The 14194-nt window shown below is 55.3% G+C and overlaps 1 protein-coding gene across 1 annotated transcript in view; it reads left to right on the forward strand.

Annotated features, from left to right (window-relative positions):
- The window catches only part of LOC146058344 (dynein heavy chain domain-containing protein 1-like), a 143094-nt gene that overhangs the window by 36962 nt on the left and 91938 nt on the right, over positions 1-14194 (forward strand). The window contains exons 10-12 of the mRNA XM_083170622.1: positions 1161-1286; positions 2611-2887; positions 8413-8540. Coding sequence (XP_083026748.1) covers positions 1161-1286; positions 2611-2887; positions 8413-8540 — 531 coding nt within the window. The remainder of the gene's footprint in view (positions 1-1160; positions 1287-2610; positions 2888-8412; positions 8541-14194) is intronic.

Genomic DNA, 14194 nt, shown 5'->3' on the forward strand with positions numbered 1-14194 from the left:
ACTTTTATTTTTTAGGTGTCAGTGTGTGTTTATTTAACTATTTTTTTTACTGTGGAACTACAAGACCCAGCGGGCCCTTTAATGCCCCGCAGGCTGGGACTTGTGGTTCTCCAAGTCCCAGCCTGCGGGGGAGGCTTGCTGGGACTCATAGCTCCACAGTTTAAAACAATAGTTTATTCTATTTTTTTTACACCAAGATCAGCCCGGTGGCCACCGGGGACAGCACCAGGCTTCAGCCTGGTCAGGTAAGTCCTGGAGGGGAGGACCTCTTTATTGGGGGGGTCCACACTCCCCCAGGGCCCCTGGCCAGGCTGACTGGTCAGAGGGTTAATGCTTTGGCCGTGGGGACTTGTATAAAAAGTCTCCCCCCGGCTGTGGCATTACCCTGCTGGCTGGTTTGGCCTGGGGTTGGTTCTTAAAATACGGGGGACCCCTAGTCATTTTGTCCCCCGTATTTTGGGAACCAGCCCCGGAACTGGAACTGGTTGTTAAAAATCGGGGAACCCCTATTTGTCTGGTTCCCTGATTTTTAATTACCGGCCACCCTTTCAGCCTGGTGCTGGTTACAGCTGTGGGGGGGACCCAACGCTGATTTTATTTCATTTATTTATTTATTTTTCTATTTTTTTTACACTGCAGCCTGCACGGATCTGACTGATCCGTGCAGGCTAAAGCCAAATACTACAGGACAATCAAGGTGTATTTTCCTGCCGTATTTTTGTGGCTGTTTCACACCAATTAGCAGCCGTATTATCAATACGGCCGCTTAGTAAATCAGGAACCACCATTCTTTTGAATGGTGATTCCTGTCGTATCCTATCGATGGTGTAAACATTCGTATTTGCAAATACAAATACGAATGTGCCATCTTTAGGAATACGAATTGCTGTATTTTTGGGATAGTAAATCCCGAAAATACAAATGTGTAAAAAATAGGTCTATTTCTGCCTACGAATACACCTATTTTTTACGAATCCATATTAGTAAATTTCCCCCTACATATATGTTTCTCTAAGCTTTGATACATACCTCCCTATGTGCAGAACTACAGTGTATAATGTGTGTGTATAGGGGCACAGCAGTATATATATATACACGGGCACCTGGGCAGTGTTCTCCATGCTGACTCCCAGTAACCGCAGTATGATCACTACTTGCAGGTTGATGAGTACACAAAGAAGAGGGAGGAGCTTGAAGAGCGCGTGACATATGTGCACTCCCTCAGTGATGTCATACGGATGTATTATCGCCAACCCACCGTAGCAGAGCAGAATGTGAAGCGCAAGGTAAGAGCGATGCAGGGAGGGGTGACTACATACTCTGTGCTGTACCAGAGAGATCACACCTCAGTGGTCCTCAGTCATTGCTGCATGGCTAAGGTCCACAGGGTGGGAAGGTTGGCACAAGCAATAGGTCCACAGGGTTGGAAGGTTGGCACAAGCAATAGGTCCACAGGGTTGGAAGGTTGGCACAAGCAATAGGTCCACAGGGTTGGAAGGTTGGCACAAGCAATAGGTCCACAGGGTTGGAAGGTTGGCACAAGCCATAGGTACACAGGGTTGGAAGGTTGGCACAAGTAATAGGTCCACAGGGTTGGAAGGTTGGCACAAGCAATAGGTCCACAGGGTTGGAAGGTTGGCACAAGCAATAGGTCCACAGGGTTGGAAGGTTGGCACAAGCAATAGGTCCACAGGGTTGGAAGGTTGGCACAAGCAATAGGTCCACAGGGTTGGAAGGTTGGCACAAGTAATAGGTCCACAGGGTTGGAAGGTTGGCACAAGCAATAGGTCCACAGGGTTGGAAGGTTGGTACAAGCAATAGGTCCACAGGGTTGGAAGGTTGGCACAAGCAATAGGTCCACAGGGTTGGAAGGTTGGCACAAGTAATAGGTCCACAGGGTTGGAAGGTTGGCACAAGCAATAGGTCCACAGGGTTGGAAGGTTGGTACAAGCAATAGGTCCACAGGGTTGGAAGGTTGGCACAAGCAATAGGCCCACAGGGTTGGAAGGTTGGTACAAGCAATAGGTCCACAGGGTTGGAAGGTTGGCACAAGCAATAGGTCCACAGGGTTGGAAGGTTGGTACAAGCAATAGGTCCACAGGGTTGGAAGGTTGGTACAAGCAATAGGTCCACAGGGTTGGAAGGTTGGCACAAGCAATAGGTCCACAGGGTTGGAAGGTTGGTACAAGCAATAGGTCCACAGGGTTGGAAGGTTGGCACAAGCAATAGGTCCACGGGATTGGAAGGTTGGCACAAGCAATAGGTCCACAATGGCTTGGTAGACAGTCAAAAAGTCCAAATTACTTTTTCAAATTTTTTTGTCAAGAATGTCGACATGGACATCCTCAAAGTGTACCGCGTCCCCACCCATGGCTCGCCATGCTTCGGGTGCGGTGCCTCGATACGCTTGGCACACCTAGTGGATGGTAGGGCATGAAATACCGCCTGTCGGCACATGTCAACTGAAAAAAACATGAAAAACTCATGTCGGCCGAGCCATTTTATCGACCTTCTAACCCTGTCAACCTTGTCCCATGTGGCCCGAACGCGCGTATACAGTTACATATAGGCTGGAGATCGGACCTGGGTAACACGGTGTCATCTCTTCAGCTGACCGACATTTGGGACATGTTCCATCATTACCTGAGGTCCTCGGTGGAGTTCCTGAGCAGTCACCTCTCCGCCATGTCCACCACCTTGGAGACGTCCTATCTGCAGAGCTACAGGGAAGCGCAGGATGTGATAGCAGCCGCCTCCACGTCGGTATTCCTGGATCCACGTCAGAATGCTGCGCTCATCCTGAGAGACCTGGGAACATTGCGTCAGAACCTGCACGCTCGTCTTCTTCAGCTGCGTGATCTCAGCCACTCACGTCAGGTCTTACAGGGTGAGCGCTAAGTATTACCCCAAGTGCAGCGCAGCGACGGAGGGTGTGTATTACCCCAAGTGCAGCGCAGCGACTGAGGGTGTGTATTACCCCATGTGCAGCGCAGCGATGGAGGGGGCGTGTATTACCTCAAGTGCAGCGCAGGGACGTAGGGTGTGTATTACCCCAAGTGCAGCGCAGCGACTGAGGGTGTGTATTACCCCAAGTGCAGCGCAGCAACGGAGGGTGTGTATTACCCCAAGTGCAGCGCAGCGACGGAGGGTGTGTATTACCCCATGTGCAGCGCAGGGACGGAGGGCGTGTATTACCCCATGTGCAGCGCAGGGATGGAGGGCGTGTATTACCCCATGTGCAGCGCAGGGAGGGGGGGCGTGTATTACCCCATGTGCAGCGCAGGGACGGAGGGCGTGTATTACCCCATGTGCAGCGCAAGGACGGAGGGCGTGTATTACCCTATGTGCAGCGCAGGGACGGAGGGAGTGTATTACCCCATGTGCAGCGCAAGGACGGAGGGCATGTATTACCCCATGTGCAGCGCAGGGACGGAGGGCGTGTATTACCCCATGTGCAGCGCAGGGACGGAGGGAGTGTATTACCCCATGTGCAGCGCAGGGACGGAGGGCGTGTGTTACCCCATGTGAACCGCAGGGACGGAGGGCGTGTATTACCCCATGTGCAGCGCAGCGACGGAGGGCGTGTATTACCCCATGTGCAGCGCAGGGACGGAGGGTGTGTATTACCCCATGTGCAGCGCAAGGACGGAGGGCGTGTATTACCCCATGTGCAGCGCAGGGACGGAGGGCGTGTATTACCCCATGTGCAGCGCAGCGATGGAGGGGGCGTGTATTACCCCATGTGCAGCGCAGGGACGGGGGGCGTGTATTACCCCATGTGCAGCGCAGGGACGGAGGGCGTGTATTACCCCATGTGCAGCGCAGGGACGGAGGGCATGTATTACCCCATGTGCAGTGCAGCGACGGAGGGCGTGTATTACCCCATGTGCAGCGCAGGGACGGAGGGAGTGTATTACCCCATGTGCAGTGCAGCGACGGAGGGCGTGTATTACCCCATGTGCAGCGCAGGGACGGAGGGAGTGTATTACCCCATGTGCAGTGCAGCGACGGAGGGCGTGTATTACCCCATGTGCAGCGCAGGGACGGAGGGCGTGTATTACCCCATGTGCAGCGCAGGGACGGAGGGAGTGTATTACCCCATGTGCAGCGCAGGGACGGAGGGCGTGTGTTACCCCATGTGCAGCGCAGGGACGGAGGGCGTGTATTACCCCATGTGCAGCGCAGGGACGGAGGGAGTGTATTACTCCATGTGCAGCGCAGCGATGGAGGGGGCGTGTATTACCCCATGTGCAGCGCAGGGACGGAGGGCGTGTATAACCCCATGTGCAGCGCAGGGACGTAGGGCGTGTATTACCCCATGTGCAGCGCAGGGACGGAGGGCGTGTATTACCCCATGTGCAGCGCAGGGACGGAGGGAGTGTATTACCCCATGTGCAGCGCAGCGACGGAGGGCGTGTATTACCCCATGTGCAGCGCAGGGACGGAGGGCGTGTATTACCCCATGTGCAGCGCAGGGACGGAGGGCGTGTTTTACCCCATGTGCAGCGCAAGGACGGAGGGCGTGTATTACCCCATGTGCAGCGCAGGGACGGGGGGCGTGTATTACCCCATGTGCAAATGAGGGAGAGACAAGTCCATTTACAGAGGAGAAAGTCCTCACGGAACTCTCAAAACTGAAAGTGGATAAATCAATGGGGCCAGATGGGATACATCCAAGGATACTAAAAGAGCTTAAAGGGGAGCTGGTAAAACCAATAACAGAATTATTCAACCAGTCACTAGTTACTGGAGTAATCCCAGAGGACTGGAAAACAGCGAATGTAGTCCCACTGCACAAAAGTGGAAGAAAGGAAGAGGTAAGCAACTATTGACCAGTGAGCCTTACATCAGTAGTAGGGACATTGATGGAAACACTCTTAAAACAAAGAGTTGTAGAATATCTCAAAACCAGCAATTTACAGGATCCAAAACAGCATGGGTTTACTGGGGGAAGATCATGTCAAACAAATCTTATTGACTTTTTTGACTGGGTGACTAAAGTAATAGATCAAGGTGGGGCTGTAGATGTAGCTTATCTAGACTTTAGTAAAGCTTTTGACACTGTCCCACATCGCAGACTGTTAAATAAACTTGAAAGCTTGGGATTGGATTCTAAGATAGTTGAATGAATAAGAGCTTGGTTCAGGACAGAAAACCGAGAGTTGTAGAAAACAGAGTACAGTCACAGGAGGGAAAGGTTAGAAGTGGAGTACCCCAGGGATCTGTACTTGGACCGGTGCTTTTTAATATCTTTATTGGTGATATTGCAAATGGAATTGAGGGTAAAATGCACCTTTTTGCAGATAACACAAAGGTATGCAACAGGGTTGACACACCAGGAGGGGTAAAACAAATGATTGATGATCTAGGTAGATTAGAGGAATGGTCAAGAAAATGGCAACTACAGTTTAACGCCAAAAAAATGCAAAATCATGCACTTGCATATGCTCCAACTGTACCGATTCAGCCGGTACAGTACCGTTTCTTAATGGTCTGTACCGGCTAAAACTTACATCACAAAACGTACCAGGAAAGACTAAAATATCTTAATATGTATAGTTTAGAGCAGAGAAGGGAAAGTGGGGACATGATAGAAACTGTCACATATATATCAAGGGTTATACCAAGGTGCAGGTGGGAGACATTAGTCACAGGAAGAGGAGCAGCAGAACACGAGGACAGGCACTGACACTGGGGGGAGGAAGGTACAGGTGGGAGACATTCTTCACAGGAAGAGGAGCAGCAGAACACGAGGACATGCGCTGACACTAGAGGGAGGAAGGTGCAGGTGGGAGACATTCTTCACAGGAAGAGGAGCAGCAGAACACGAGGACATGCACTGACACTAGGGGGAGGAAGGTACAGGTGGGAGACATTAGTCACAGGAAGAGGAGCAGCAGAACACAAGGACATGCACTGACACTAGGGGGAGGAAGGTACAGGTGGGAGACATTCTTCACAGGAAGAGGAGCAGCAGAACACGAGGACATGCACTGACACTGGAGAGAGGAAGGTACAGGTGGGAGACATTAGTCACAGGAAGAGGAGCAGCAGAACACGAGGACATGCACTGACACTAGGGGGAGGAAGGTACAGGTGGGAGACATTCTTCACAGGAAGAGGAGCAGCAGAACACGAGGACATGCACTGACACTGGGGGGAGGAAGGTCCAGGTGGGAGACATTAGTCACAGGAAGAGGAGCAGCAGAACACGAGGACATGCACTGACACTAGGGGGAGGAAGGTACAGGTGGGAGACATTCTTCACAGGAAGAGGAGCAGCAGAACACGAGGACATGCACTGACACTAGGGGGAGGAAGGTACAGGTGGGAGACATTCTTCACAGGAAGAGGAGCAGCAGAACACGAGGACATGCACTGACACTAGGGGGAGGAAGGTACAGGTGGGAGACATTCTTCACAGGAAGAGGAGCAGCAGAACACGAGGACAGGCACTGACACTAGGGGGAGGAAGGTACAGGTGGGAGACATTAGTCACAGGAAGAGGAGCAGCAGAACACGAGGACATGCACTGACACTAGGGGGAGGAAGGTACAGGTGGGAGACATTAGTCACAGGAAGAGGAGCAGCAGAACACAAGGACATGCACTGACACTAGAGGGAGGAAGGTACAGGTGGGAGACATTCTTCACAGGGAGAGGAGCAGCAGAACACGAGTACAGGCACTGACACAAGAGGGAGGAAGGTACAGGTGGGAGATATTAGTCACAGGAAGAGGAGCAGCAGAACACGAGGACATGCACTGACACTAGAGGGAGGAAGGTACAGGTGGGAGACATTAGTCACAGGAAGAGGAGCAGCAGAACACGAGGACATGCACTGACACTAGGGGGAGGAAGGTGCAGGTGGGAGACATTAGTCACAGGAAGAGGAGCAGCAGAACACGAGGACATGCACTGACACTAGAGGGAGGAAGGTGCAGGTGGGAGACATTAGTCACAGGAAGAGGAGCAGCAGAACACGAGGACATGCACTGACACTAGAGGGAGGAAGGTACAGGTGGGAGACATTAGTCACAGGAAGAGGAGCAGCAGAACACGAGGACACGCACTGACACTAGGGGGAGGAAGGTACAGGTGGGAGACATTCTTCACAGGAAGAGGAGCAGCAGAACACGAGCACATGCACTGACACTAGAGGGAGGAAGGTACAGGTGGGAGACATTCTTCACAGGAAGAGGAGCAGCAGAACAAGGGGACATGCACTGACACTAGAGGGAGGAAGGTACAGGTGGGAGACATTCTTCACAGGAAGAGGAGCAGCAGAACATGAGCACATGCACTGACACTAGAGGGAGGAAGGTACAGGTGGGAGACATTCTTCACAGGAAGAGGAGCAGCAGAACACGAGGACATGCACTGAAACTAGAGGGAGGAAGGTACAGGTGGGAGACATTAGTCACAGGAAGAGGAGCAGCAGAACACGAGGACATGCACTGACACTAGAGGGAGGAAGGTACAGGTGGGAGACATTAGTCACAGGAAGAGGAGCAGCAGAACACGAGGACACGCACTGACACTAGGGGAAGGAAGGTACAGGTGGGAGACAGTCACAGGAAGAGGAGCAGCAGAACACGAGGACATGCACTGACACTAGAGGAAGGAAGGTACAGGTGGGAGACATTCTTCACAGGAAGAGGAGCAGCAGAACACGAGGACATGCACTGACACTAGGGGGAGGAAGGTACAGGTGGGAGACATTAGTCACAGGAAGAGGAGCAGCAGAACACGAGGACATGCACTGACACTAGAGGGAGGAAGGTACAGGTGGGAGACATTAGTCACAGTAAGAGGAGCAGCAGAACACGAGGACACGCACTAACACTAGGGGGAGGAAGATTCAGGGGAAATGTGAGGAAGAATTACTTCACAGAAAGAGTAGTAGATAAGTGGAATAGCCTCCCATCAGAGGTGGTAGAGGCAAATACAGTAGTTCAATGTAAACATGCTTGGGATAAGATATTGATATCATTACAAAGAAATAAGGATCAAATATGGTTTGAGGTAACATGTTTAATAAAGGGGCCGACTAGATGGGCCAAGTGGTTCTTATCTGCCGTCAAATTCTATGTTTCTATGTAATAATACAATAATACAATAATACAACAATACAATAATACAAGCATCCAGGACAAAAGTATTAGATCACAAAGCTTATTCCAGGAAACAAACCCCAGTTATTAGGTAATTATAGGTGTCACTAGGACCAGAGGCATGGCTGGGTCCGACCCCCAACCTGATGATGTATACAGGTCCCCAGCTGACATAGGACTGCGCACATGTGTTCCGCTGACTGCTGTCTCTATATAGGGAAAGCCTTTGTGGTGTGCTACAATCAGATAGAGACATAGGACTGCGCACATGCGTTCCGCTGACTGCTGTCTCTATATAGGGAAAGCCTTTGACGTCTCAGGGGTTGCAGTTGGGGAGCAGCAGATCCAGGCGCGGCAGAATTCATGGAAACTGCTGTCCAGAAGCAGAGAACAGATCAATACCTGGAAACTGAGCCCCTTTACTAAGGTAATGTACAGTACACCCTCCTGCTCTCCTGTGGGGTACAACATCCTCCTGCCTACTGTGTCTGGTGCCAACTCCTCCTGCTCTCCTGTGGGGTACAAGATCCTCCTGCCTGCTGTGTCTGGTGCCACCTCCTCCTGCCTGCTGTGTCTGGTGTCACCTCCTCCTGCCTGCTGTGTCTGGTGTCACCTCCTCCTGCCTGCTGTGACTGGTGCCACCTCCTCCTGCCTGCTGTGTCTGGTGTCACCTCCTCCTGCCTGCTGTGTCTGGTGTCACCTCCTCCTGCCTGCTGTGACTGGTGCCACCTCCTCCTGCCTGCTGTGTCTGGTGTCACCTCCTCCTGCCTGCTGTGTCTGGTGCCACCTCCTCCTGCCTGCTGTGGGGTGCAAGATCCTCCTGCCTGCTGTGTCTGGTGTCACCTCCTCCTGCCTGCTGTGTCTGGTGCCACCTCCTCCTGCCTGCTGTGTCTGGTGCCACCTCCTCCTGCCTGCTGTGTCTGGTGCCACCTCCTCCTGCCTGCTGTGTCTGGTGTCACCTACTCCTGCCTGCTGTGTCTGGTGCCACCTCCTCCTGCCTGCTGTGGGGTGCAAGATCCTCCTGCCTGCTGTGTCTGGTGTCACCTCCTCCTGCCTGCTGTGTCTGGTGCCACCTCCTCCTGCCTGCTGTGTCTGGTGCCACCTCCTCCTGCCTGCTGTGTCTGGTGCCACCTCCTCCTGCCTGCTGTGTCTGGTGTCACCTCCTCCTGCCTGCTGTGTCTGGTGCCACCTCCTCCTGCCTGCTGTGGGGTGCAAGATCCTCCTGCCTGCTGTGTCTGGTGTCACCTCCTCCTGCCTGCTGTGTCTGGTGCCACCTCCTCCTGCCTGCTGTGTCTGGTGCCACCTCCTCCTGCCTGCTGTGTCTGGTGCCACCTCCTCCTGCCTGCTGTGTCTGGTGTCACCTACTCCTGCCTGCTGTGTCTGGTGCCACCTCCTCCTGCCTGCTGTGTCTGGTGCCACCTCCTCCTGCCTGTCGTGTCTGGTGCCACCTCCTCCTGCCTGCTGTGACTGGTGCCACCTCATCCTGCCTGTTGTGTCTGGTGTCACCTCCGCCTGCCTGCTGTGTCTGGTGCCACCTCCTCCTGCCTGCTGTGGGGTGCAATATCCTCCTGCCTGCTGTGTCTGGTGCCACCTCCTCCTGCCTGCTGTGTCTGGTTTCACCTCCTCCTGCCTGCTGTGTCTGGTGTCACCTCCTCCTGCCTGCTGTGTCTGGTGCCACCTCCTCCTGCCTGCTGTGTCTGATGCCACCTTCTCCTGCCTGCTGTGACTGGTGCCACCTCCTCCTGCCTGCTGTGTCTGGTGTCACCTCCTCCTGCCTACTGTGTCTGGTGCCACCTCCTCCTGCCTGCTATGACTGGTGCCACCTCCTCCTGCCTGCTGTGTCTGGTGTCACCTCCTCCTGCCTGTCGTGTCTGGTGCCACCTCCTCCTGCCTGCTGTGTCTGGTGTCACCTCCTCCTGCCTGTCGTGTCTGGTGCCACCTCCTCCTGCCTGCTGTGACTGGTGCCACCTCATCCTGCCTGTTGTGTCTGGTGTCACCTCCGCCTGCCTGCTGTGTCTGGTGCCACCTCCTCCTGCCTGCTGTGGGGTGCAATATCCTCCTGCCTGCTGTGTCTGGTGCCACCTCCTCCTGCCTGCTGTGTCTGGTTTCACCTCCTCCTGCCTGCTGTGTCTGGTGTCACCTCCTCCTGCCTGCTGTGTCTGGTGCCACCTCCTCCTGCCTGCTGTGTCTGATGCCACCTTCTCCTGCCTGCTGTGACTGGTGCCACCTCCTCCTGCCTGCTGTGTCTGGTGTCACCTCCTCCTGCCTACTGTGTCTGGTGCCACCTCCTCCTGCCTGCTATGACTGGTGCCACCTCCTCCTGCCTGCTGTGTCTGGTGTCACCTCCTCCTGCCTGTCGTGTCTGGTGCCACCTCCTCCTGCCTGCTGTGTCTGGTGTCACCTCCTCCTGCCTGTCGTGTCTGGTGTCACCTCCTCCTGCCTGCTGTGTCTGGTGTCACCTCCTCCTGCCTGCTGTGTCTGGTGTCAACTCCTCCTGCCTGCTGTGTCTGGTGCCACCTCCTCCTGCCTGCTGTGTCTAGTGTCACCTCCTCCTGCCTGCTGTGTCTGGTGCCACCTCCTCCTGCCTGCTGTGACTGGTGCCACCTCCTCCTGCCTGCTGTGTCTGGTGCCACCTCCTCCTGCCTGCTGTGTCTGGTGTCACCTCCTCCTGCCTGCTGTGTCTGGTGTCACCTCCTCCTGCCTGCTGTGTCTGGTGCCACCTCCTCCTGCCTGCTGTGACTGGTGCCACCTCCTCCTGCTTGCTGTGACTGGTGCCACCTCCTCCTGTCTGGTAATGGGGGTCTCAATGCCCTCCTGCTATTAGTGGAATGGGGTCATTCGTCAGACTGCATTTAGGTCTACACCATTAGGTCGACTTTCATTTAGGTCGACATGGGTTAGGTCAACAGGTGTTAGGTCGACAGTGAAAAAGTCGTATTTTTTTTTCAAGCGCCGCTGCTCTCGCCATGCTTTGGGCGCGGTGCCTCGCTGCGCTCAGCACACTATTTTATTCTCCCACCACACCCTAGTGGATGGTAGGGCATGAAATACCGCCTGTCGGCACATGTCGACTCATTAAACAGTCAAATGACCCCATGTCGACCTTTTGCCTGTCGACCTTCCCCATGTCGACCTAATGACCCTGTCAACTTAATGACCCTGTCGACCTTCAGGCATGTCGACCTTAAGTCATGTAGACCTAAATGCAGGTCGACCTAAATGCAGGTTGACCTAGTGGTGTAGACCTAAATGCTGTAGACAATATGACCGTATCCCCTAGTAGTGGGGGTCACAGTGTCCTCCTGCCTGGTAGTGGGGGGTTCACAGTGTCCTCCTACCTAGTAGTGGGGGTCACAGTGTCCTCTTGCCTGGTAGTGGGGGCCACAGTGTCCTCCTGCTAGTAGTGGGGGTCACAGTGTCCTCCTGTCTGGTAGTGGGGGTCACAGTGTCCTCCTGCCTGGTAGTGGGCGGTCACAGTGTCCTTCTGCCTGGTAGTGGGGGTCACAGTGTCCTCCTGCCTGGTAGTGGGGGGTCACAGTGTCCTCCTGCTAGTAGTGGGGGTCACAGTGTCCTCTTGCCTGGTAGTGGGGGGTCACAGTGTCCTCCTGTCTGGTAGTGGGGGTCACAGTGTCCTCCTGCTGGGTAGTGGGGGGCTCACAGTGTCCTCCTGCCTGGTAGTGGGGGGTCACAGTGTCCTCCTGCCTGGTAGTGGGGGTCACAGTGTCCTCCTGCCTGGTAGTGGGGGTCACAGTGTCCTCTTGCCTGGTAGTGGGGGTCACAATGTCCTCTTGCCTGGTAGTGGGGGGTCACAGTGTCCTCCTGCCTGGTAGTGGGCGGTCACAGTGTCCTCCTGCCTGGTAGTGGGGGTCACAGTGTCCTCCTGCCTGGTAGTGGGGGGTCACAATATCCTCCTGCCTGGTAGTGGGGGGTCACAGTATCCTCCTGCCTGGTAGTGGGGGCCACAGTGTCCTCCTGCTAGTAGTGGGGGTCACAGTGTCCTCCTGTCTGGTAGTGGGGGTCACAATGTCCTCCTGCCTGGTAGTGGGGGTCACAGTGTCCTCTAGCCTGGTAGTGGGGGTTACAATGTCTTCTTGCCTGGTAGTGGGGGTCACAGTCTCCACCTACCTGGAAGTGGGGGTCACAATGTCCTCTTGCCTGGTAGTGGGGGTCACAATGTCCTCTTGCCTGGTAGTGGGGGTCACAGTGTCCACCTGCCTGGTAGTGGGGGTCACAATGTCCTCTTGCCTGGTAATGGGGGTCACAGTGTCCTCTTGCCTGGTAGTGGGGGTCACAATGTCCTCTTGCCTGGTAGTGGGGGTCACAGTGTCCACCTGCCTGGTAGTGGGGGTCACAATGTCCCCCTGCCTGGTAGTGGGTTTCACAGTGTCCCCCTGCCTGGTAGTGGGGGTCACAGTGTCCTCCTGCCTGGTAGTGGGGGTCACAGAGCCCCCCTGCCTGGTAGTGGGGGTCACAGTGTCCCCCTGCCTGGTAGTGGGGGTCACAGTGTCCTCCTGCCTGGTAGTGGGCGGTCACAGTGTCCTCCTGCCTGGTAGTGGGGGTCACAGTGTCCTCCTGCCTGGTAGTGGGGGTTTACAATATCCTCCTGCCTGGTAGTGGGGGTCACAATGTCCTCTTGCCTGGTAGTGGGAGTCACAGTGTCCACCTGCCTGGTAGTGGGGGTCACAATGTCCTCTTGCCTGGTAGTGGGGGGTCACAGTGTCCACCTGCCTGGTAGTGGGGGTCAAAATGTCCTCTTGCCTGGTAGTGGGCGGTCACAATGTCCCCCTGCCTGGTAGTGGGGGTCACAATGTCCCCCTGCCTGGTAGTGGGGGTCAAAATATCCCCCTGCCTGGTAGTGGGGGTCACAGTGTCCCCCTGCCTGGTAGTGGGGGTCACAGTGTCCTCCTGCCTGGTAGTGGTGGTCACAGTGTCCTCCTGCCTGGTAGTGGGGGTCACAGTGTCCCCCTGCCTGGTAGTGGGGGTCACAGTGTCCCCCTGCCTGGTAGTGGGGGTCACAGTGTCCCCCTGCCTGGTAGTGGGGGTCACAGTGTCCCCCCTGTCTGGTAGTGGGGGTCACAATGTCCTCCTGCCTGGAAGTGGGGGTCACAGTGTCCCCCTGCCTGGTAGTGGGGGTCGCAGTGTCCCCCTGCCTTGCCTGGTATTGGGGGTCACAGTGTCCTCATGCCTGGTAGTGGGGGTCACAGTGTCCCCCTGCCTGGTAGTGGGGGTCACAGTGTCCCCCTGCCTGGTAGTGGGGGTCACAGTGTCCTCCTGCCTGGTAGTGGGCGGTCACAGTGTCCTCCTGCCTGGTAGTGGGGGTCACAGTGTCCTCCTGCCTGGTAGTGGGGGGTCACAATATCCTCCTGCCTGGTAGTGGGGGGTCACAGTATCCTCCTGCCTGGTAGTGGGGGTCACAATGTCCTCCTGCCTGGTAGTGGGGGTCACAGTGTCCTCTAGCCTGGTAGTGGGGGTTACAATGTCTTCTTGCCTGGTAGTGGGGGTCACAGTCTCCACCTACCTGGAAGTGGGGGTCACAATGTCCTCTTGCCTGGTAGTGGGGGTCACAATTTCCCCCTGCCTGGTAGTGGGGGTCACAATGTCCCCCTGCCTGGTAGTGGGTTTCACAGTGTCCCCCTGCCTGGTAGTGGGGGTCACAGTGTCCTCCTGCCTGGTAGTGGGGGTCACAGTGTCCCCCTGCCTGGTAGTGGGGGTCACAGTGTCCCCCATGCCTGGTAGTGGGGGTCACAGTGTCCTCCTGCCTGGTAGTGGGCGGTCACAGTGTCCTCCTGCCTGGTAGTGGGGGTCACAGTGTCCACCTGCCTGGTAGTGGGGGGTCACAATATCCTCCTGCCTGGTAGTGGGGGTCACAATGTTCTCTTGCCTGGTAGTGGGGGTCACAGCGTCCACCTGCCTGGTAGTGGGGGTCACAATGTCCTCTTGCCTGGTAGTGGGGGTCACAATGTCCTCTTGCCTGGTAGTGGGGGGTCACAGTGTCCACCTGCCTGGTAGTGGGGGTCAAAATGTCCTCTTGCCTGGTAGTGGGCGGTCACAATGTCCCCCTGCCTGGTAGTGGGGGTCACA

The sequence above is a fragment of the Crinia signifera genome, chromosome 2 (assembly GCF_055691185.1).
Source record: "Crinia signifera chromosome 2, ASM5569118v1, whole genome shotgun sequence".
NCBI classification, from domain to species: domain Eukaryota; kingdom Metazoa; phylum Chordata; class Amphibia; order Anura; family Myobatrachidae; genus Crinia; species Crinia signifera.